Consider the following 25433-nt stretch of genomic DNA (forward strand, 5'->3'; position numbering starts at 1 on the left):
GTAGCACCTGGAAGCTGTTTGTCAGACTAACTAAGAAGGCCCTATATTCGGCACTCTGGGAAGTCTTTCGCTGCCTTCCACGCCTCGAGGTTATCTCCTACTCAAGCACGGGTGAGAGATCAACCTCATTGTGAGCAGTAACTGAACTGGCCACCAGTGCAGACCAATCGGCAGACTCATTGATCATGTGGATGTGTGTTGGATTGCCACAGCCAGTCCACAACAGTGATACCCATCCACTGCAGCCTCAAGTTGGGTAACCAAAGCCAACACAGCCTGGAGCTGAGAGTGAAGTGTCACCAACTCAACTCGCATCCGCACACAGTAGTCACAGTCCCTATCACTACTAAAGATGGTCGAAAATTACACTACACCAACAGACAAATGACTATCGATATGCGCTGTAGGAACTGATGAAAACACAAGAACTGTATCTAGTAAATTAGATTAACACACAGAGATTCAAAAACTAAATTACCAAAGGACACAGGTGAGATTAAATAATTTGCTCGAGTTTAGGAACTTGTAAAATGTCATAAAGTTAGTTCCTGTTCAACACAACCGAAAAAGCGAGAACTGTGTCTAGTAAATATTCAGTTTGCTCTCCTACTCTTTGATAAAATACTGATTGTCAGTTCAGCTCCAGCAGTTGCACTGTTGCGCACTGTGCTGCTTGGACAGGCAGAGAGCTGAGAAGGCATGCTTGTGCTGTGGCAGTCACAAAAAGAAAATTGTCATTGTTTTGTTATAATAACACTTGCAAAATTCGTCATGTTTTTGTGTCTCAGCGTGATCGAAACAGGCAAACGGAAGAGAGTTGACACACCAAAGGGGCCACTGGTCGGGCATCTCAGTGACGGAAGACGACTGTGCTCCTGTCCTGTTCTGTGTATCCATTGCAGTGGCAAAGAACCATTGGAGCCATATGAGGAGATGGTTAGCTGCTGTGAACTCAAATTTGATGTAGAGTCTCTTAATTCAGATGACACGATCAAGCTGCAGACAGCAACTGTGGCCGATTTCCTTTGAGGATTGCCTCAGATTTGCAGTGAGAAAGCAATCTGGGAAGGACTACTATGTGACAGCTTCGGGGAGGTAGTGATCGATCTGCATAACTGGGTGAATAAGTAGAGGCCGCCACTGATCATCATCACTATGCAAATGGTGAATGTCTGTGGCAGAATTTTGGAGTTGAGGTAGCTCCTGGGCTACCCTGTGAAGGTGGAAACTCTCCCACACAACCCAGACCCTAAGCCCCCAGGCTTCTGGTGTCTATGGAAAGCAGCAGAGTCCTGCAGCATGTCAAAGATTCGCCCCAGGGCTGTCTTGCAGGGATGCCAAGATGCACGTGCAGAGCTCCCCCACTATTTGACCACCAGTGGGAACGGGGCAGTCGCAGTTCACTATGTGGCCAGACTAGGTTGTCACAAGAGGAGAAGCCGCAGTTATCATAAGGCCATTGCTGTGCTGACAGTACGCAGCAGTGGGGACTGTCACAGCAGTACAAGATGCTGCTGCTTCGATTCGGACTGACTGCTTTGACGAACAGGTGGCAGTGACTCTGGTATGGAGCTCCACGACATCCATTACCGACTTAACCTACCCTTTCACAGTCCATGCCTTTATTACTCGTCCTGACTGTTGCAGATGCTTTTTTTCCCCATGGCATTTGCTGTGGCCCTTTTTCTCTCTCTGCCCTTAACTTGCTACTTCTTAAAACATTTCTCTGCATCAGTATCTCTCGGTGGTACCGTACAGTGGATTCTCATATCCAGAAGTACAGAAGAATATCCTATCTGAAGATGAGCCTGAGAAGGCTCAAAAACTGGTTTATGAAAATAAACAAATATTTCAAAAGTGACTGGTTGCAGTTATCTGTATCATATCTAAGGTTATCAGCCAGGACAGTGTTGACACATGCACTTTTGTGTGTTCATGTGCATGTTCATGTGTAATTAGAATACTCTTTCTGTCTGGTATCTCCTCCTTAGTAGCCCCATCTGGATATCTGAATGGTTTCACTGTTTTACCGAGGAGAAAGCCATTTTGACATTTTTAACAGATAACTGAATGCAGTAGGGACAGATAATATAATATCTTCTTGTTGCCTTCCACATCACAGTACTGCATATTTGTTACAGCAGGTCACAATTGCTGTACCATTAGTCCTGATTTCTACCGACTGTGATTTCTGGAAATATTACTGACTTCCTTGAGGATGAAATTTCACTGTACTCTAATCCAACACAGGGGGATACTGGTTCTAGTTCTGCACTGCAAGTTGTGTCAATCTCCTGCTTCCACTTGGCTCAGACACAGTTGCAGCCTTCACTGTAACTCTGGCAAGAACTCCTTGCAGTGTTTTAGCAGGTGGTCCAAGGTTTTCTTAAGGTGTTCCTCCTCCGTCACTTCCCCTTTAGTCGAGTCCCTATTAAAGATGGTGGAATTTGATAAAGAGATGCAGAATGGATATTGAGGATGGTCATTTTATCATGGATAAGCTTGCTACATCCTGTTGTATGTTTTGTATGGTTTTGTGGAATAATTCCGATTATCATTATATGCCCTTAAGTGGTCTGCAGCTAAATTCAATATTTACTTACTTTTAATGGCTATTAATGTGCAGTTTTTTTGTGTTTTTGCTCAGTAACATCAAAATACTCACAGTGCAAATTGTTTGTATATTTTTAACTTTCTACAGGCTTATGGAATAGACCCATATATGCAACGTGGCCTTGAAATTTATGCAGGGCTGCTAGCCAAGGAACGGAAGTTTAAAGAACTTGAAAAAATAATCTCACCAAATATAAATATATCTGAATATGGCCCAGAACACTGGATAGCAATGGCATACTACTTTTATGCTTCACGGAAGAATTCAAAGGCCATATATTTTGCTCACAAAGTAAGAGGACCTTTTGCAATAGAAGATGAATGCAGGTTGCGCGTATCTGGCAATAGTCACCAGTATTTGGTTTATATATTATTTAATATTTTCTGCAAAAATTTTTACAGGCATGCACTCAGAACCCACGTAATGTCCAAGCACTTATTCTGAAAGGTGCTATACTTATGGATCTTAAGAAATACACGGAAGCAATTGTACATTTTAGAGAGGCAATGCAGTTGAGTCCTTATCGATATGAACCACATCGAGGACTCGTTGATTGCTATGTACTTATGCACAGATTGCGAGAGGCTTTAACAATGGCAAGCAGTGCATGCAAGCAGCTTGGTCAAACACCGAGAGCTTTGACAGTAAGTAGATAACAGATGTTCTACATTCACTTGTATGACTTTTTCCTAAACAAGTCACCTCTTTCAGCAAGACATTCCAGCGAATCTAGGCTCATACTTAGAAAGTGCTTGCCTTTTACTTTGTTGTAAATTTTCATTTCCATATAATGGGGTGTCTGTGCATGTAAGTTTACTCAATGAGTAGGAAGCACAAAATTATCTTTATTTCTTTTATTACATACCTTGTCGAAACAATTTTCCTTGAATAACTTTAAACTGCTGTGTAAAACGTTGGAAATGTCATAGATATATAAGGAGAGAATTGTTAATGATTTCAAAATTTTAAGCAAGGAGCAGCACGATTTCCTTGGAATTACAGCACACATTTCTAATGATTCTTTTTTGCACCGCAAAAAGTATCTATTAAATCTTATTTGATTGATATTTGTTGCACATTGTCCACTGCCATATATATGCCGTAATTTGTTCACCAATTTCTCTGTAAAAGTATCCCTCAGATTGTGTATTCACTGCTGCTCATTTTTAAATACCACCTTTCTGCAATTTTTCATCTTTTTTGTTTCATTGTAAGTAGCAAATCCAAATGAATGAAAGAAACAAGAGCTGTTCAGCATTTAATATCTGTTAAAATCTAGAATGAATGTAAACATGTCGCAAGCACATCAGCAAATGTTCTGTCCACAGCAAACAGGACACTCAAACTTCAGTTAAGTGTACCATTTTCTATAGATATTACTCAACAATATGAACAGTTAATTCATCTAGAAATGTGAGTTTTTTATCATGTACATGGTTCCCACTATACATCTCGTAAGTGAAGCTATCATCAGTCCGAAGATTGAACACCACTGTGCTTGACTAAGTGTAGTCTTGTTGGAAATGGTATAGCATTGCCTTTCTCTGACCGCTGAAATGACGTACCCAGCCAGTTATAGGAGACCCTACTGTATAACGTGGACCCCTAACCACACTGCAACTTCGCATTTTTCATGTCACCAAACATTGCCAGAAATGAAACAACTGATAAGTGACTGAGTCCGATATAGTATTAGGGGTGACCTGGATAAAAAAAAAGGAGCAGAAACTGGGCACAGGAATGTGGGGTTTGTGGAGGTCTTTCAGCACCATGATTAGCCCTGGGTAAACACTGCTGTAAGGCGTGTTAACCCTGAGCTGAACGGGATGCTCCAGACACCGGCAAAGTCTCACATGAGTGTTGTTCCAGTTGATGCTATTGGTAGGTGTGGTTACACTACACATGGCCTGCACCTTAATAGGAAGGGGAAAGATAGGTTAGCTTCTCTATTAGCAGATACTGTAAGAGGGGCCACAGTCACACAAGGGGTGATCCCTGTGGTTATTGGGACCAGGCAGAGAGGTTTTTTTAGGTTAAAGCCAAATTGCAGACAGACAACAACCAAGGAAAATAGAAGAAAAGAAACTTCATGCACAGCAAATAGGGATAAAGCTAAGGGTGGTATCAATTTACTTCACCAAAATATCAGGGGAGTAAAAAATAAAGTAGATGAGCTTATAATGTGTTTAGATGCTCTCAAAAATAAGAATGGGATTGATATACTTGGTCTGTCTAAGCACCATGTAACTGTGGGGATGGAAAATGTCATGGGTATAATTTAGCATCTTACACTTGTAGATCTAGTATGGATAAAGGAGGAGTTGCCATTTTCATAAAACAAGGGAATAAATACAGAACTGTTGAAGTAAGCAAATTTTGTGTTGATCAGCATTTTGAGGTTTGTGCATGTGAACTTCAGCTAGATAATGTTGTGTTTATATTAGCAACAGTGTACAGGAGATTTGGAGCTATTCATAAAAAAAGTTTGACTCCCTATTATGCTGTCCGTCAGACAAAAAGGAGAAGTTATTAATCTGTGGCGATTTCAGTGTTAACTTTCTAAGCAATTCAGATATGGAAAGTGAACTAGAAGTGTTGTTAATAACATATAACTTAGAATCAGTGATAAATTTCCCTACTCGTATAGCTCAGGACAGTAGTACTCTAGTAGATAATGTATTTGTACAGCAAGAAGATGTAGAAAAAACACATGCTTTCCCTGTGGTAAATGGATTATCTGTCCATGATGCACAACTGATAAACTTACAAAACCTAACAGGGTGTACACTTCAGAAACCATGAAGTGTGAGGGTGCTCAACCCAGTATCTATAGATCACTTCAGAGAAAGTTCAGGAAATGTAAACTGGGAAGATGTATATAATGAGCCAAATGCTAATGACACATGCAGCATATTTCTTGATAAATTTATATCCCTTTTTGATCATTGTTTTCCATAGAAAAGTACTAAATGTAACTCCACAAACTTTTCAAAGAAACCTTGGATTACTACAGGTATTAAAGTGTCTACAGAAAGAAAAAGAATACTGTATGAGACAGCAAGATCTAGTAAAGATCCAGAAGTAGTTTTACACTATAAAAATTACTGTAACATACTGGGAAAAGTTGTAAGGAAATCAAGAAATATGTATGTTAGAGAAGAAATTAACAACTGCAGCAATAAAATCAAATCAATATGGAATGTTCTTAGAAGGGAGACAGGAAAAGTAACCACTGGGGTATGTAGTATTACTGTTAAAGAGAATGAGTCTATCTTAACCAATAGTACACAGGTAGGCAATGTATTTAACAATCACTTCTTAAGTGTAGGAGAAAAAACTGGTGAGAGTAGTTCAAAAGAAAAAGCCAGGCAGTACATGGAAGAGTCAGTTTTGAAAAATTTTAGTCAGATTAAGTTTCATCCAACAACCTCTTGTGAAATAAGGAAAATTATTAAATCTTTGAAAAAGAAATGTTCTGTTGGAGTAGATGACATCTCTAACAAGTTATTAAAACAATCCAGAGCAATTACAGCTGATGTTTTGAGTCATACATGTAATGCATCACTGACTCAGGGTATTTTTCCAGACAGGTTAAAATATGCCATTGTCAGGCCTCTCTACAAAAAGGGGGAAACTACAGATGTCAATAATTACCAGCCAGTATCCTTGCTTACAGCATTTTAAAAAATCATTGAGAAAGTAATGTACTCAAGAGTGGTTAGCCATCTCAATATTAATGGGATACTTAGTAAATCACAGTTCGGGTTTCAGAAATGCTGTTCCACTGAGACAGCAATATACAATTTCACTGTCCACATAATAGAGTCTTTAAATAGTAAAATGTCGCCAGTAGGACTGTGACTTATCCAAAGCATTTGATTGTGTGAACCACGACATTATGTTAGAGAAATTACAATTCTATGGTATAAATGGAACAGCATCTGAGGGTTTAAGTCATATCTACAGAACAGGAAGCAAAAAATCTCTTTATATACTTCAAGTGATTCAAAGGAGTGTGCCACTTCGTCTAACTGGGGTGAAATTACATTATGTGTTCCACAAGGTTCGATCATGGGTCCCCTCCTGTTCTTGATATATGTGAATGACCTCCCTTCTTAAGTGAAACAAGATGCTGAACTGACACTGTTTGCTGGTGATACAAGCATAATTATTAATCCAGTAAAAGAAAGTCTGATAGAAAATGATACAAATAAGGTTTTTGGAAAAGTTATTAATTGGGTTTCTGCGAATGGGCTTGCTCTGAACTTTGGAAAAACACAGTACATCCAATTTTCTGCTGCAAAAAGTATAATTCCTTCAATAAGCATAACACATCAAAAGAAGTCAGTAGCCAGGGTAGAGCATACTAAGTTTTCGCTAAAGCGACTAGGTTCAGCAACTTTTGCAATCAGAATAATTGCCAATTTTGAGAATGTAGAAATTAGTAAGCTAAAATACATTGCATACTTCCACTCTCTGATGTCGCACATCTTGTAGGCATCTGTTGAAAAGGTTAGGAATTCTTACAACTGCTTCACAGTACATGTACTCAGTAATGAAATTTTTTCTCAACAACATGGACCAGTTTAAAATCAACAGCGACATTCATGATAACAATACCAGAAAAAAGAAAGACCTACACTATCCTTTACTTATCCTTTCTTTGGCACAGAAAGGTGTAAAATATGCTGCTATAATACTTTTTGATAAATTACCAGATGAAATAAAATGTTTGACAGACAGCAATAATGGTTTCAAAAACAAATTGAAATCATCATACCTCCTTGACAACTCCTTCTATACCATAGATGAATTCTTGAATATGAACATGAGTAAATAAATCTGGAGAAATAAAATATGCATTTTGTACCATTTTAGGGAATGGGATACATAATAGAAATATTTATGTATAACACTATAATGTAAACAAAAAAAAACCTGTTTCCTGTGTGCATTTCTTGTGCATTTGACACATTCCACATCATAATGGTTTTCCGTGCTATTGATCAATTGAACATGTAACTAACTAACTAACTAACTAGTAAAATACTGGGATTGACCTAGCATCAAACTTGGGATCTTAGCATCTGTAGCCTGGCACTTTACCAGTGAGCTATCTAGCATCATCATGCATTTAATATCCTCTGTTGCACTTGAAAGTGCTGTATCATTATAATTTTTACTTAAGCTTTATAACAACTGACGAAGATAAATTTTCTTCATATCTTTGCTATTTTCCAGTTGTATGCATCTGTGCTAATGAAGGATCCTGTTACGGTGTGCAAAGCTAAAACGTACTTGGAAAAAGCCTTGGCACAAGATGAGACGTACTTATCTGCAGTGTATTTGCTTGCTGAAATATATGAACAGGTATCTATTGATAGTCCTAATTTCATTTTGTACTTTGCATATTCTCGGATTTTGCATTGAAGTTTTGATTTTTAAATGACTCTGGAATAATTATGTTTCTATTGATAGAAGGCTATGCAAGTAGCTGAAGTATGCACTTGTTTCATTTTTTACAGCTACTTTGAAGGTACTTCTTTGTTCTAGTGTGTATGTTTAGTCTTATAATCTGTCTTAATTTCTTTTCATTCATAGCTTTAACTAAAGCCATTTTTTATTATGTGTGCCTTTAGAGATTTTTGATGGAAGCTCTCATGTCACTATTAGTACTCTAATTGTATTGGTGGCTGAACAAGCCTGCAACAGTTCACCATAAACACTAAAGTCTTAATCTTGTAAAGCATCAAATTACGCAATTCCCAAGGAAAGAAAAACCCTAACTAATACTGCTTGCCAGTTCCAGGTGTGGACAGCAATTGTGATACACTAAATGAACATGATGTAAAATAAATTACTACCCAAATGGTCAACAACAGATAAATTAATAGAAAAATTCAGTTTGTTTTTTGTACTCAGCAGTCTTTTTCTTTGTGTTGCTCTGAAGCAGAGGTGCTGGTTGTATCATGCAGACATTCACTTTTTTGCCTCATGGAATTACCTTTGTGGACAGCATAGAGGAGTAGGAATAGGAGTAGAGTTTTATTGGTCGTGGTATTCATATAGTACGCAAATAGTACATTCTGATGTAGGACAAGTCAATGTATAACAAAATATAATATAATCATTTATATATAATATAATCATTTCTACATTAAATGATCACTGAGTTACAATGTACAGAGCAAATATTGTACAAAAATAGAGTAGATATTTTAAAGCAGAAAGAGCATGTACTGTACTGGCAGATTAATATTTGTATTACAACATCATTTACATGGGAAATCATTAAAGTTCTAATAACATTTACATGATACATCACTAAGGCAAAGACACAAATCGTTAGTGGACTTCCTGAAGGAACTCGTGGAGTCTACAGAAGCAGTGATGAGTCAAATATGCCTTAGCAGTTGACTTGAAATTTGCTAGGTCATTTATTGATTTAAGGTTTATTATAAGTAACTTTCTTATAATACAGGGTTCCTTTTTTATTCAGGGTGGTGTTGGTGGGCTCTAAACGAAAGTTTTCTTTTTGCCTTGTGTTATAGGAGTGGCTATTTTCATTTTTCTGGAAGAGGGTGTGATTTTCCATTGAATATTTTTTCACAAACACGCTAATCTCATACACATATATACATGGAAGTGGTAGGATTTCTAGCTTATTAAAGGGTGGTCTACGGTTTAGTTCCATTTTACACCTTCCATTATTCTTGTAATTCTTTTTTGTAACCTAAAGAGCTTTTGGCTAAGGGATGAGTTACCCCAGAACATAATTCCATATTTCAGTTGTGAGTATATTAGGCGTAATGCACAGTTTTCAGAGAATCTTTGTTGCAGCATCCCTCTAATATTCTCATTAAGTAGTATGTAGTGCTTAATTTCTTACAGAATTTTTCAATATGCATCCCCCATTTGAGATTATCTTCGAGCCATACTCCCAAGAACTTAATGTTGTCTACATTCTGAAGGTCTTTGTCACATACCTGAACCGGAACAGTTTTTCTCACCTTTTTTCACAATATAGAAATTTAGTGCCATTGTCTTACATGCATGTATTACCAATTTGTTGTGACTTAGCCAGTTTTAAATGATGTTCAGTGTCTCTGTTGTCGACTTCTGAAGCATTTCCATTTCTTTCCCACTCACTAGCACACTTGTATAGTCAGCAAACTGGATGATGTTCTCACAGAATTTGTTTAGGTAATTCACATATAACAGAAATAGAAGAGGTCCCAGAACTGAACCTTTTTGCAATCCATATTTAATGGTTTCATAGTTTGAATAGTGTTGAGTGAGTTTGATGAAATTTTGATGTTGCACTTCAGCCACTTGTTTTTGACTGCCTAGGTATGTCTTTATTCAGTTGTTAGATGTTCCTCTAATCTCCATGTTGTCAAGTTAGGCAATAGTTTTGTATGATCTATGATATCAAAAGCCTTAGAGAGATCTAGACATATTCCCATGACATTTTTACCACTATCTATTTTCTGAAGTGCTTCACTTAATAGTTCAAAAATTGTTATATCTGTTGATCGGCCTTTCCTGAAACCATGTTGTACTGTGGATAGTATTTTTTGCTCTCCCAGAAAAATCTACTACTCTTCTTTGAAAATTTTTTTTCTATGATTTTTGAGAATACAGATAGTAGAGCAATGGGCCTGTAGTTAGCCACTTCATCCTTTTTACCTTTTTGAAAATTGGTTTGAGCTTAGCTGTTGTTAGGCATGATGGGAAACTAAGGTTTGAAAGGAACCATTATAAAAGTGAGTTAATGGTTCAGTAAGATGATCTCCACATTTTTTTTTTTAATAAGGCTGTCTGGGATGCTATGTATTCCAGTGGAATGATTCATTTAGTTCTGATAACTAACAGGACTTCTTTCTGGGTTGTTGGTCAGAGAAACAGTGAAATAGAATATGTTGGTATTTATAGATGATACTGGGAAGATTGTATTGCAAGCTGTGATCTCAGCAATTAATTGCTCATTAATATAGCTAAGATAAGTATTGAACACATTTGTATTTCTTTAGGATCATTAATTTCTTTCTATTACAATTCAATTTAATATTGGAATTTTGAGGAGAAACATTGTCAGTTTGCTGTTTCATTATACTCCATACGGCTTTCATTTTGTTATTGGAGTTATTTATATAGCAGTCATTTGCCATTATTTTAACTTATTTGATCACTTTTTTAAGTATCATTTCATAATGCTTCAAATATGCAAGGAATTCATTGGACACTAATGGAAGACTTGGGGATCTCATATAATCTTCATTTTTTAGTACGACTTTTTTATACCTGCTGTCAATAAGCAATTTTTTCTGTTAAGCCTGCTACACTTGATTTTCTGATGTTCAGCTGGAAATGACATGTTAAAATAATGTGTAAATATATCCATAAATATGTTGAACTTCTCATCCGTGTTTTCTTATCGGTCATTTCAGTCCATGTTTCCTTCTTTAGTAAATTCCTAAGATATTCAATGTTTTGATGGCTGAAGGTTCTTCCTATTTTTATTGTTTCTGTGTGTTTACTTAAGTTCAGCACTGAAGACATTTCAAGAAGCTGTGCATAGTGGTCACTGAAGCCTGTGTTGAAGTTTCCAGCTGCAGATTCATGGCTTTCCTCGTTTATCAGTATCATATCAATAGTGGTGCTGGATATACTTATAACTCTGGTACGGGAATTTATAATAGGGAGCAGGTTGTATGCTGCACAGATAGCCATAATTAGATTAGATTTACTTTCATTCCAATTGATCCGTAGTGAGGAGGTCCTCCAGGATGTGGAACATGTCAGAAAAACAACAATACATGACAAATATTTAAACTAAAACAAATAAGCTAATGTACCATTCCACAGGTCCCAAGTGGAATGATCGTCATTTTTTAATGAACACTAAGAGTCATTTTACAAATACTATTGCACTGAATTTAAAATAAAAAAGTTTTTTATTTATTTATAAGGTAAGAAACATGTAATACAACTACTGTAATACTTATTTACAATGAACACATTACTGCACTGAAATGGTGCAGAAGTTAGATTATACTTACACACACACACACACACACACACACACACACACACACACACTCAAATTTTCAGTGAACACATTACTGCACTGAAATTGTGCAGAAGATATGTTGTACTTATATACAAATCAGTTGGTTTTCCTCAGAAATTCATCAATGGAGTAGAAGGAGTTGGCCACCAATAAATCCTTTAGGCTTCTCTTAAACTGAATTTCATTGGTTGTTAAGCTTTTTATGGCTGCTGGCAAGTTATTGAAAATGTGTGTTCCTGAATAATGCACACCTTTTTGTACAAGACTAAGTGACTTTAAATCCTTGTGAAGATTATTCTTATTTCTAGTATTGATTCCATGAATTGAGCTATTGGTTTGAAAAAGTGATATATTTTTAATGACAAATTTCATTAAGGAATAAATATATTGGGAAGCTGTAGTTAGTATCCCTAGTTCCCTAAACAGGCTTCTGCAGGATGTTCTTGAGTTCACACCACATATAATTCTTACTGCACGTTTTTGTGCCCGGAAAACTTTAGCTTGGCTTGATGAATTACCCCAGAAAATAATCCCATATGACATTATGGAATGAAAGTAAGCATAGTATGCCAGCTTTTTCATTTTTATATCCCCTATGTCTGACAAAATTCGCATTGCAAACAGAGATTTGTTAAGACGCTTCAGCAGTTCTGTGGTGTGCTCCTCCCAGTTGAATTTATTATCAAGCTGTAATCCCAAGAATTTAACACCGTCCACTTCTTCTATCTTCTTGTCATCATATGTTAGACATATACTCTTGGGACACCCCTTACAAGTTCTGAACTGCATGTAGTGTGTTTTTTCAAAGTTTAGTGACAAAGAATTGGCTAGGAACCAGTGATTAATGTCTACAAATATTTTATTGACTGATCTTTCTAAGACTACACTTGATTTGCTATTTATTGCAATGTTTGTATCATCAGCAAACAAAACAAACTTGGCATCTGGTAATGTTACTGATGAAAGGTCATTGATATACACAAGAAAAAGTAAGGGCCCCAAAATGGAACCTTGTGGGACCCCACATGTAATTAGTTCCCAGTTGGATGATGCCTGATAGCTTGATACATGTCTCTTTCCTAATAACACCCTTTGTTTCCTGCCAGAGATATAAGATTTGAACCATTTTGCAGCATTTCCTGTTACACTATAATATTCTAGTTTACTTAAAAGGATATTGTGATTTACACAGTCAAATGCCTTTGACAGATCACAAAATATACCAGTTGCCTGCAATTTTTTGTCTAATGAATTAAGTACATTTTCACTGTAAGTGTAGATAGCCTTCTCAATATCAGAACCTTTTAGAAATCCAAACTGTGACTTTGACAGTATGTTATTTGAGATAAGATGGTTATAAAGACGACTGTACATTACTTTTTCGAAAATTTTTGAGAATGCTGGCAACAGTGAAATTGGACGGAAATTTGATGCTATTTCTTTATCTCCCTTCTTAAACAGTGGCTTAACTTCAGCATATTTCAGCCATTCGGGAAATATTCCACTGATAAACGACTGGTTACACAGATAGCTTAATATGTTACTTAGCTCAGAATCACATTCTTTAATTAACTTTGTTGATATTTCATCATACCCACTAGATGTTTTTGATTTTAAAGATTTTATGATGGACATTATTTCTGTTGGGGTAGTGAGGGTCAAATTCATATTATGGAAGTTACTTGAAATGTCTGGTCTAAGGTAATCCATAGCAGCATCTACCGAACCTGACAACCCCATCTTTTCAGTAACAGTTATAAAATGTTTGTTAAAAAGTTCTGCAACACTATACACATCTGTCACCAATGCATCATTTACTCTTAATGCTATTTGTTCCTCTTCATGTCTGGTTCTACCGGTCTCCTCCTTCACTATATCCCATATTGTCTTTATTTTGTTATCTGATATGACTATCTTTTCCTTGTAATATATTTGCTTTGACATCCGTATTACAGTCTTTAATATTTTGCAGTATTTTTATAATGTGCTATAGCATCAACATTGGAAATGTTTCGGATTGACAGATACAGTTTTCTTTTTGTTTTACAAGATACCCCTATTCCTCGAGTAATCCATGGCTTCTTTGTAGACTTTGCTCTAACCTTGGTAAGTTTTGGGGGAAAGCAGTGTTCAAATAAGGTAAGCACTTTATTAGCAAAAATGTTATATTTTTCATTCATGCCATGAGCACTGTAAACATCAGTCCAGTGAATGTCTCTGAGGAGTGTCCTAAAATAATCAATTTTTGGCTTACTGATTACCCTCTTGAGCTCAGATTTAACAGATTTTATATCTTGTTCAGTATTAACATTTAACAGAAGGAACTGCATGTCATGGTCTGAGAGGCCATTGACTATTGGTTTTGTAATATAATTTTGTTCATTTGACTTTTCTATAAAGATATTATCAATGGCTGTTTGTGAGCAAGTGGTTATCCTAGTGGGGAACTTTACTGTGGGAATTAAGTTGAATGATAGTGTTACTAACTCAAATAGGTTCTTATTGGGAGAGTCTTTAAGGAAATCTACATTGAAATCACCAGCAACCACTATTTCTTTGTTTTTGGTTGTTAAATGGGCCAGTACAGCTTCAAGGTGGTTTACAAACAGATTAAAGTTACCTGCAGGTGCTCGATATACACTTAATATTATGAAAGATTTTTTGTGAAATTCTAATTCTGTTGCACATGCTTCCATATGCTGTTCCAGGCAAAATTTATGAATGTCTATGTTCTTAAATTTATGACAGTTCCTGATGAATGTGGCAACTCCTCCTTTCTCCATTTCTGATCTACAATAGTGAGATGCTAACCTAAACCCTTTAACACTTAAAAGTTCTATACCAGTGGTCACATGATGTTCAGAGAGGCAGATTATGTCAGCTGGGTTTGAAGACTCTAATTCATCTATGCAGATAGTTAATTCATTAATTTTATTTCTCAGTCCTCGAATATTTTGATGCAATAAAGATAGCTGACATTTCACATTGACTGACTTAAAATTGGATGGAGTTAAAATATCTGCTGACAGTTGAAAATTCTTAACCAATGGCTGTTTATGTTGATGTAATAAGCTGGAATTATGTTTTTTGATTTCTTTCTCAAACTGAAGGTTTGTCTCAGTTCTAACCTCTCTTAAAATTTGTTTTCTTTCTGTCCTCCCTACCCTAAAAAAGGGTCTTTTCTGAATCCTATAACCACTGGTATTTTACCACTCATGACAGTGCCTCCCCCCTTTAACTTTCCTGCTATTTCCCCAGCCAATTTACCCTTCCCCTTCCTGTTGAGGTGAAGGCCATGCCTAGTATAATCCCACCTACTGACAGAATCAACATGAACCACACCAATGTGTGACCCCGCACCCGGCATGAGCAGCCGTTCCAGCTCCAAATTAACTCTCTTGACAGAAGAGTTCAAATGAGGTCGGTCATGGCGCCCAAGAACAGATACAAACTCAACACTGGTATGCCTCGATGCTGATGCAATCTTCGCCAGGTCACACTCTATGCTGTACCCAGGATCTCTGTCAATACTGTTACCTGCCCCACCCACTATAACCACGGTGTCTTCCTTAGTGAAATCTTTGCAAAGTGATCCTAAATCCTCTGTCACCTGCTCCAGACCAGCACTAGGTTTAAAAAAATTGGTGACCTGGTATTCTGATCCTAGTTCATCCTGCAAGAGTTGGCCAACACCTCTTCCATGGGAACTACCTAACAACAACACTTTCTTTCTCTTTACTGATTTCCCTACATTCTTACTTTTCAATTTGCTGCTGAAAGTTTGTTGTGCCCTGTCTACACCTGTAACTGCTTGAGGCTCACCAGCTTCTAACTGAAGCAACAGGTCAAATCTATTTTCCACATTCACCATAAAGCTGTCAGACAAAGTTCTAGGCCTGTTCCTCCTGTTGCCTGTTGCCACTTCCCACCTCTCTTTACCCTTCTCCCTCCTTAACCTGTCAAGATCTCCCCTGGCCTTGTCTAACTCAGCCTGAAGGGCAGCAATTTTCCCCTCCTGTTCCAGTATCTTCCTATCTCTACTACAAATCCTACAAAACCACTGATGAGTCTCATTTACTTCCCCTATTCCCACGCCACTACAGTCACCCACATGGAAAAAACTACAGCACCCATCACACCAAAGCCCCGACCTAACAATTCTACGGCAAGTCAAGCACTTTTCACTCATGATAAACGTAATAATTTATTAAGAATAAGTCAGTTAAATTACAGATAAACACGAAAATATGGTTACACAAATTTGGCCTATACGCAACTGTGTGTAAACAAAAACAAAAGTGCAAAGTTTCTGAACCAACAAGTTAAACTTTACGCTACTTTCCGGAAATGCTAGTTAAATAATGAAGAGGTACGCTAAGTTAAATTGCTGGAGAGAGCAAGGAACAACTAAACGAAATTCTATAGATTTGCTGCAGCAGAACGTAAACAGAAAATACGACTGTACGGTCTTTTCGCGTTTTCTGCTATATTACGTAATGAGAAATGAAACCTTTAATGGTACACTTAAACGGCACACTAATACACTTATTTACCACGTAATCAGTACTAATCTATGTGTTTTATAATCTAAAATAACTTATCTTTACGAGAACACCAAACCTCGCGCTAGTCGCTTGGCTGCAGGGCTGCCAACCATCTCTATCGTTCAAAACTTTGTTAAAGTTATGCTAAAGTCTCCACATATAACTGTTTTGTTTTGGTCCCTGATACTGTCAGCACTACCTTCAAGCTGGTTAAAGAATATTTTTATGTTTGAGTTTAGACTTCTGTACAGTCAAACGATGACTGGTTTTATTCAGGTTCATTCTACAATAGAAATTTCAAAATCGCCTTCTTTTCCTAACTTTGAGAGATTTTAGGCAGCAATAGCTGATACTGTCTTTCAAAAATATACATGTTCCTCCATATGTAGATATTTTTCTATAGAAACGAGATGCCATAACATAATCCTGTATATTTGTGATTGCTAACATCTCATCAGTTAGCCAATGTTCATAGCCCATGTTCACTAAAACACATTACAGATACTTCTTTTAACTGATCTGACAGTAATACTACTAGCTCCTTAATTTTGTTTCGCAATGACTGCACATTTTCATGGGCAATTATAAACTTGGGGTTTCTGCTTGCCATATCTGATTCATCACATCTCTGCCTTCCTTTCATTTTAATCTGAAGAACACTTCTGGGATAGGTTCAAAAAGCTTTAAGTTGACAAAAGTCAGCTTTTGCAGATTTTGTAAAATAGATAACTCTACATCTTGTAGGCTGTAATTTAACAATTTTTGAATTGTAAACTTTAACTTTGTATTGCAATTATTCCCCAATAGTATTTGTGGTTAATGGAGAAACAAGTTTTATGTGCTGTTATTGTGAAAATCACAGTACATGACAAAAAGTTTTTCCATATGTATGTAGATTTGGCCTCCTTGTTTAGAGTTCTGAATGTGGCTCATTTCAGTGCAGAAGTATTTTACAAGCCATTGTGTCAGTGGTACCTAATTTTCCCTGTACAGCATTATTGTTGTTGTTGTTGTTGTTGTTACCATCACCGTCACCTTTATTAGTCACACTGGTGTACTCTAGGACTGCCACGTTTCAAGAAACACTATGCTGGACAACTTCTCAATTGTACAGAAAGAAGAAAATGCTAATTGTTCACTACAAATATCATAAGCAATATAACCAAATTGTTCTTCCTATAATTTCTAAGCACCAAAATTTATTTTTAATATCTTATTAACACAAAAATAAAAAACCCTTCTCTTTTTCATGCTTAATTTTAATGTCTGGATTTGCCATTTAAACATGAAATGGACTTTAAATGAACATTTACAGACAGTATTATAACTTCAATTCAAAGATCAGATAAAAAAAAAGAGAGAAAAAATATTGAATAAAATACCAAACAGTAATATGATCACTGCTTTATATTTTAAAATGCATATTTTGTGTTGCTGTTTGCTGCTTTCAGTGGTCCTTCACTACTTACTGTATTTTAGAAAATTCAAGAATTAACCACAACTCCCCCCCCCCCCCCCCCCCCCCCCCCCCCCCCGATGATCGATGAATAATGGACCTTGCCGTGCCTCAGTGATAGAGATAGCCGTACTGTAGGTGCAACCACAATGGAGGGGTATCTGTTGAGAGGCCAGACAAACGCGTGGTTCCTGAAGAGGGGCAGCAGCCTTTTCAGTAGTTGCAGGGGCAACAGTCTGGATGATTGACTGATCTGGCCTTGTAACACTAACCAAAACGGCCTTGCTGTGCTGATACTGCGAGCTGTTGAAAGCAAGGGGAAACTACAGCTGTAATTTTTCCTGAGGGCATGCAGCTTTACTGTATAGTTAAATGATGATGGCGTCCTCTTGGGTAAAATATTCCGGAAGTAAAATAGTCCCCCATTTGGATCTCCGGGTGGGGACTACTCAAAAGGACGTCGTTACCAGGAGAAAGAAAACTGGCGTTCTACGGATCGGAGCGTGGAATGTCAGATCCCTTAATCGGGCAGATAGGTTAGAAAATTTAAAAAGGGAAATGGATAGGTTAAAGTTAGATATAGTGGGAATTAGTGAAATTCGGTGGCAGGAGGAACAAGACTTCTGGTCAGGTGAATATAGGGTTATAAGCACAAAATCAAATAGGGGTAATGCAGGAGTAGGTTTAATAATGAATAAAAAAAATAGGAATGCGGGTAAGCTACTACAAACGGCATAGTGAACGCATTATTGTGGCCAAGATAGACACGAAGCCCATGCCTACTACAGTAGTACAAGTTTATATGCCGACTACCTCTGCAGATGACGAAGAAATTGAAGAAATGTATGATGAAATAAAAGAAATTATTCAGATAGTGAAGGGAGACGAAAATTTAATAATCATGGGTGACTGGAATTCGGTAGTCGGAAAAGGGAGAGAAGGAAACAGAGTAGGTGAATATGGATTGGGGGTAAGAAATGAAAGAGGAAGCTGCGTGGTAGAATTTTGCGCAGAGCACAACTTAATCATAGCTAACACTTGGTTCAAGAATCATAAAAGAAGGTTGTATACATGGAAGAAGCCTGGAGATACTGACAGATTTCAGATAGATTACATAATGGTAAGACAGAGATTTAGGAACCAGGTTTGAAATTGTAAGACATTTCCAGGGGCAGATGTGGACTCTGACCACAATCTATTGGTTATGAACTGTAGATTAAACCTGAAGAAACTGCAAAAAGGTGGGAATTTGAGGGGATGGGACCTGGATAAACTGAAAGAACCAGAGGTTGTACAGAGTTTCAGGGAGAGCATAAGGGAACAAATGGCAGGAATGGGGGAAAGAAATACAGTGGAAGAAGAATGGGTAGCTTTGAGGGATGAAGTAGTGAAGGCAGCAGAGGATCAAGTAGGTAAAGAGACGAGGGCTAGTAGAAATCCTTGGGTAACAAAAGAAATATTAAATTTAATTGATGAAAGGAGAAAATATAAAAATGCAGTAAATGAAGCAGGCAAAAAGGAATACAAACGTCTCAGAAATGAGATCGACAGGAAGTGCAAAATGGCTAAGCAGGGATGGCTAGAGGATAAATGTAAGGATGTAGAGGCTTATCTCACTAGGGGTAAGATAGATACTGCCTACAGAAAAATGAAAGAGACCTTTGGAGATAAGAGAACCACTTGTATGAATATCAAGAGCTGAGATGGAAACCCAGTTCTAAGCAAAGAAGGGAAAGCAGAAAGGTGGAAGGAGTATATAGAGGGTCTATACAAGGGTGATGTACTTGAGGACAACATTATGGAAATTGAAGAGGATGTAGATGAAAATGAAATGGGAAATATAATGCTGCGTGAAGAGTTTGACAGAGCACTGAAAGACCTGAGTCGAAACAAGGCCCCCGGAGTAGACAACATTCCATTAGAACTACTGACGGCCTTGGGAGAGCCAGTCCTGACAAAACTCTACCATCTGGTGAGAAAGATGAATGAGACAGGCGAAATAACCTCAGACTTCAAGAAGAATATAATAATTCCGATCCCAAAGAAAGCAGGTGTTGACAGATGTGAAAATTACTGAACTATCAATTTAATAAGTCACGGCTGCAAAATACTAACGCAAATTCTTTACAGGCGAATGGAAAAACTAGTAGAAGCCGGCCTTGGGGAAGATCAGTTTAAATTCCATAGAAATATTAGAACATGTGAGGCAACACTGTCCCTACGGCTTATCTTAGAAGCTAGATTAAGGAAAGGCAAACCTACGTTTCTAGCATTTGTAGACTTGGAGAAAGCTTTTGACAATGTTGACTGGAATACTCTCTTTCAAATTCTGAAGGTAGCAGGTGTAAAATATAGGGAGTGAAAGGATATTTACAATTTGTATAGAAACCAAATGGCAGTTATTAGAGTTGAGGGGCATGAAAGAGAAGCAGTGGTTGGAAAGGGAGTGAAACAGGATTGTAGGCTATCCCCGATGTTATTCAGTCTGTATATTGAGCAAGCAGTGATGGAAACAAAAGAAAAATTTGGAGTAGGTATTAAAATCCATGGAGAAGAAATAAAAACTTTGAGGTTCGCCGATGACATTGTAATTCTGTCAGAGACAGCAAAGGGCTTGGAAGAGCAGTTGAATGGAATGGACAGTGTCTTGAAAGGAGGATATAAGATGAACATCAACAAAAGCAAAACGAGGATAATGGAATGTAGTCGAATTAAGTCGGGTGATGCTGAGGGAATTAGATTAGGAAATGAGACACTTAAAGTAGAAAAGGAGTTTTGCTATTCGGGGAGCAAAATAACTGATGATGGTCGAAGTAGCGAGGATATAAAATGTAGACTGGCAATGGCAAGGAAGCGTTTCTGAAGAAGAAAAATTTGTTAACATCGAGTACAGATCTAAATGTCAGGGAGTCGTTTCTGAAAGTATTTGTATGGAGTGTAGCCATGTATGGAAGTGAAACATGGATGATAAATAGTTTTCACAAGAAGAAAATATAAGCTTTCGAAATGTGGTGCTACAGAAGAATGCTGAAGATTAGATGGGTAGAACACGTAACTAATGAGGAGGTGTTGAATAGAGTTGGGGAGAAGAGGAGCTTGTGGCACAACTTGACTAGAAGAAGGGATCGGTTGGTAGGACATGTTCTGAGGCATCAAGGGATCACCAGTTTAGCATCGGAGGGCAGTGTGGGGGGTAAAAATCGTAGAGGGAGACCAAGAGATGAATACACCAAGTAGATTCAGAAGGATGTAGGTTGCAGTAGGTACTGGGAGATGAAGAAGCTTGCACAGGATAGAGTAGCATGGAGAGCTGCATCAAACCAGTCTCAGGACTGAAGACCACAACAACAACCACCACAACTTTCAGAAAAGTTCACTTTTATTTGAACTTCTCATTGCACTAAGGCTATGATGATCAGATTTCTTTTCTCTGACCACAAGTTCATCATCACACTGAAGATTCCTTCAGCAAATGAGTTACTTGTAGTAACTGAAAATGTGTATGATACAAGACTACACCATTGGGAATGGGAACTGTCTATTGTGGTTTGCTGCTTTTAAAGAAATCCGTCCAAACCTGGTCTTCTGCTTTACTTTTATCAAGTCGAGCATATGCAGTCCAGAAATCATAGAATTCATTGTATAACCTGTCTTCATTCAGTGTGAGATCCAATTTGTTGAAAACCTTTAAAACATACTGCTATTCCAGATGAAAATCATCTTGTTCTAATCCCACACTTTAACGAACGAGAGCAGTGGCTTTTGCGTTGAGTTGTTAGTGCTAACACATTGACAACACTGCGTGAAGTTACCATCAAAATCAGTATGGGACATATGAAGAATGCATCCATAGGACAGTGTGGCAAAATTTGACATTTATGGGCTATGGAAGCAGATGACTGACACAAGTGCCTGCAGCACATCTCCTGGGCTTGCGATTAGATCGGTTGAATCCTAGAAAACTGGAAAACCATGACCTGGTCAGATAATCCTGATTTCATTTGGTAAGAGCAGATGGGAGGGTTCAAATGTAGCACAGACCCCACGAAGCTATGGACTCTAGATGTCAACAAGACACTGTGCAAGATAGTCGTGGCTCCATAATAATGTGGGCTGTGTTTGCACGAGACATACTGGTTACTCTGGTCCAACTGAACTGATCATTGACTGGAAATGGTTATGTTCAGCTACTTGGAGACCATTTGCAGTCATTCATGGACTTCATGTTCCCAAACAATGATGCAATTTGTATGGATGAAGATGCACCATGTCACCAGGCCATAAATGTTCACAATTGGTATGAAGAACATTCTGGACAATTTAACTGAATGATTTGGTCACCCAGATCATCAGACATGAATCTTATTGAACGTTTATGGGGTATAACAGAGTGATCAGATCATGCACAAAATCCTGCGCTGGCAATACTTTCTCAGTTATGGATGGCTATAAAGACAGCATGGCTGAATATTTCTACAGTAGACTTCCATCGACTTGTTGAGTCCATGCCATGTCCAGTTGCTGCAGTATGCTGAGCAAAATGAGGTCCAACACAATATCAGGAGGTATCCCATGACTTGTCACCTCAGTGTATGCTTTCCATTCAATGTCATAAGTTGCCTAATCAATCTTGATCAACCCTCCTCACCCTTTGAAATAAAATATGACTTGATGAAAGGTCAGTAGTATACGATTCTCTCATTTGCAGGAAGTAGAGAGAGCCATCTTGAATGGATGTGTAATAATATTTCCTTAAACTCTATCTCCACGATTTCTACATCATAATGAAATGTTCTAAGACCATAGTATTATTTATGACATGGCAGCTGCAGTTAGCTCTCAGAGTGGATGGAGTTTCATTTTTCAGTAAAACAAAAACCAAATTATTTTTACCATAATTCACTGGTACACTGCCAGCACTGTATGCACTTACTTGATTCATTTGAAAGCATTAGACTCTGTAATGTTCTTTCTGTGTCTGTTTCTGTGGAGTCTTCATAAAAATCTGTAATATATCCTGCAAATAACGTCAAAGTACTGAATGACATATGATTTTATATTTCTTTGGTTTGAAGCATCTGAGAACACAGAAAAATAAAAGTCTTTATGAAGGTTACCTATGTCTACATTTTGACTATATTTTCTGAGATAGCTTTTGTCTTAGTTCTTCCACATGAAATTTTAGATGCAATATTACTGTCTGGAAACAAAGAATGATGCAATTTCCATTGGCAATTCAGTGACTTGTAGGTAAAACTGTGTTTTATATTATGACAAACAGATATTAACTTCAGCACATATTATGGCATCATCTTCAGGCACAGAAAGTCATAATTGTTGTATTTTCATGACACTGTTGTTGTGTCAAAATGTGTTTTTTGTGTCCTCTGATGATTCAAAACATCTGTTTTTCCTTCAAATTTTATAAAAATGTGGTGGGTAGTGCACACTTTGCAGTGAAGTCTTTTCTTTCATCAATCATGTTGGGGAAATCTGTGTTTGCTAACCTGTCTTTGTTAAAAAGAGTATGTCTTTCAACTTTCTTCTTTGGGACAGGTGAACTTGATGAAATGTCTTCATCATTAGAAAAAGATTACATCATCTGTTCCAAGCACCAATCCTTTCTAATGCACTGTAACTTAATTGCCAGGAGGAAATTCATATATATTACATTTGTTGGTTCTACTTATGCACTTGCTTCCTCACTTAGATTTTACATGATTTCTTTTAGATATTTAAATTTTTTAATTTTAGTTTCATGAACTAAAATTGAACAATGGAATAGTGACAATATTATGAAAAGGATAAATTGCTGCTCACCATATAGTGGAGATGTTGAGTTGCAGACAGGAGTAACAAAAAGACCGCTGAAAAAGTAAGCTTTGGCCCACACACACACACACACACACACACACACACACACACACACACACACACACACACACGGTCGTGTGTGTGAGTTGCATTTGTGTGAATGAGTTTGTATGTCGCCTAATTCAGAAGAAGGCCTTTTGGCCAAAAGCTTTCTTGTGTAGCAGTCTTTTTGTTGTGCTTGTCTGTGACTCAGCATCTCCATTATATTTTGAGTAGCAGTCTATCCTTTTTAGAATGTTGTTTCTAGTTTTAAATTGATTTATAGTCTACAATTAGCTCAGGAACAGTAGCAGAAAAATCTTTTTCTCTTAAGTTTACAGCCCTTACACTCATGCAGGCAAGGATCTATTTACAGAATATATGTAATATATTTCATAAATATGTAGGCTGTGATTGACAGATGAGCCACATAATTATCTCGTGCAAATGTAATATACATATCGCACTTTTTATCCACTTATGTATGTATTAGATATACATTTAAATAATTACAGTCGGTGGAAAGCAATAATAAAAAAGCTGCTGGTGATAATCTAACAGTCTGAGAGCATGTTACTTCTGTGTGTGAAACTGCTTGAAACAGTTTTTGTTCATAGAGACATAAATGTATGTGCACTTTTTGCAGTGGTTTTTGGTTCTGCTGTTACATTATGTTAATGTATACATTCATGAAGAAGTTAATTGTTTGAGTTGTGAGTGATGATGACAGTAATGATCACATATAATCTTTTGTCATTGCCAGGAATAGGGACAGGATGATGCAGTATTTGGGTATTTTACTTGCTTCATGCTCAGTTTCATCCTTAGCTTCATTCATCTTGGGTTTTTTAAAGTTTTAGCTATTTCCAATCAAAATTTCATGAAGTTCTTGATACCTTTCCATGGAATTTCATTTCATTTTACAGGTATTCTGTATTCAAAGTTGAAGAAGTGTACGATAACATTTCTTGCCCCAAACAAAGTGCAGTAACACTCCATTTCTTAATTACCAGTGTCCACCACACCTGTTGACTGGTTTTATCTCTGTACAACAGAGGGACATGGTTGCTCAGTTTTTATTTATTTATTTTTTACTGGTGTTCCACCTTGTGTTCTGGGTGAATTCTAGAGCACACAGATGACCATACAACCGGACTACTATTGTTCCATTCTACTAAAACTTTCACGTCATCACTTTGAACAGTCTGTACTGATTCTCCTCTTTTTAATTTTAAAATATCATGACAGTTTACCCTTCCTGTCCTGTTTGTCACAATTGTTCCTCTTCCATGGTATCCCAGGTCAACTAATTTCTCATTGCAGTGAAATACCTATCAAAATACATCAGCTTCCAGGAAGAATGGTCTTCATAGCCAAAGTATGTGGAAAGAACAAATTCCAGCTCTGTATCATCCAGATTTGTTGAAGCACCAAGGTATATTTTAAAGTCTATGATAATATTCGGAGTTGACATAATCAAAAAAATATTCATATTACAGTCCTAGGCTAATTTTTGACAAAGGGGCTTAAATGACTCTTTCCAGAAAAAGGAATTGCCTGAACGATGGAATAGGATTTGTAATTTCTTGGCTGACTGAGACACACATTTCTGACAATGTTGATAGTTAATTGAACTTTCTGCGACTTGCTTATTTGTACTTCTCCATTCTGTATGTTAGTATTTGCAAGGTGAAAATTATTTCTTAAGGAAAGAAATCTGATACAAAATCTTATGCTGGATATTACTGGGAAATTAAACAATTTCAGCCCATACATTAAAATTCTAGGCTGTTTGATCACACCCATTATTAAGCTTAAACCAAAGAAATGCATAAGCTACCCATCATTAGTAAGTAATGATTTATCACTTTTTGCTGGTGAATCTTCAAAAAA

At 37.2% G+C, this 25433-nt stretch overlaps 1 protein-coding gene across 1 annotated transcript in view; it reads left to right on the forward strand.

Annotated features, from left to right (window-relative positions):
• LOC124544918 (anaphase-promoting complex subunit 7) overlaps positions 1-25433 on the forward strand; it is a 168347-nt gene that overhangs the window by 105487 nt on the left and 37427 nt on the right. The window contains exons 6-8 of the mRNA XM_047123658.1: positions 2702-2905; positions 3016-3258; positions 7856-7984. Coding sequence (XP_046979614.1) covers positions 2702-2905; positions 3016-3258; positions 7856-7984 — 576 coding nt within the window. The remainder of the gene's footprint in view (positions 1-2701; positions 2906-3015; positions 3259-7855; positions 7985-25433) is intronic.

This window comes from Schistocerca americana, chromosome 8 (assembly GCF_021461395.2).
Source record: "Schistocerca americana isolate TAMUIC-IGC-003095 chromosome 8, iqSchAmer2.1, whole genome shotgun sequence".
NCBI lineage: Eukaryota > Metazoa > Arthropoda > Insecta > Orthoptera > Acrididae > Schistocerca > Schistocerca americana.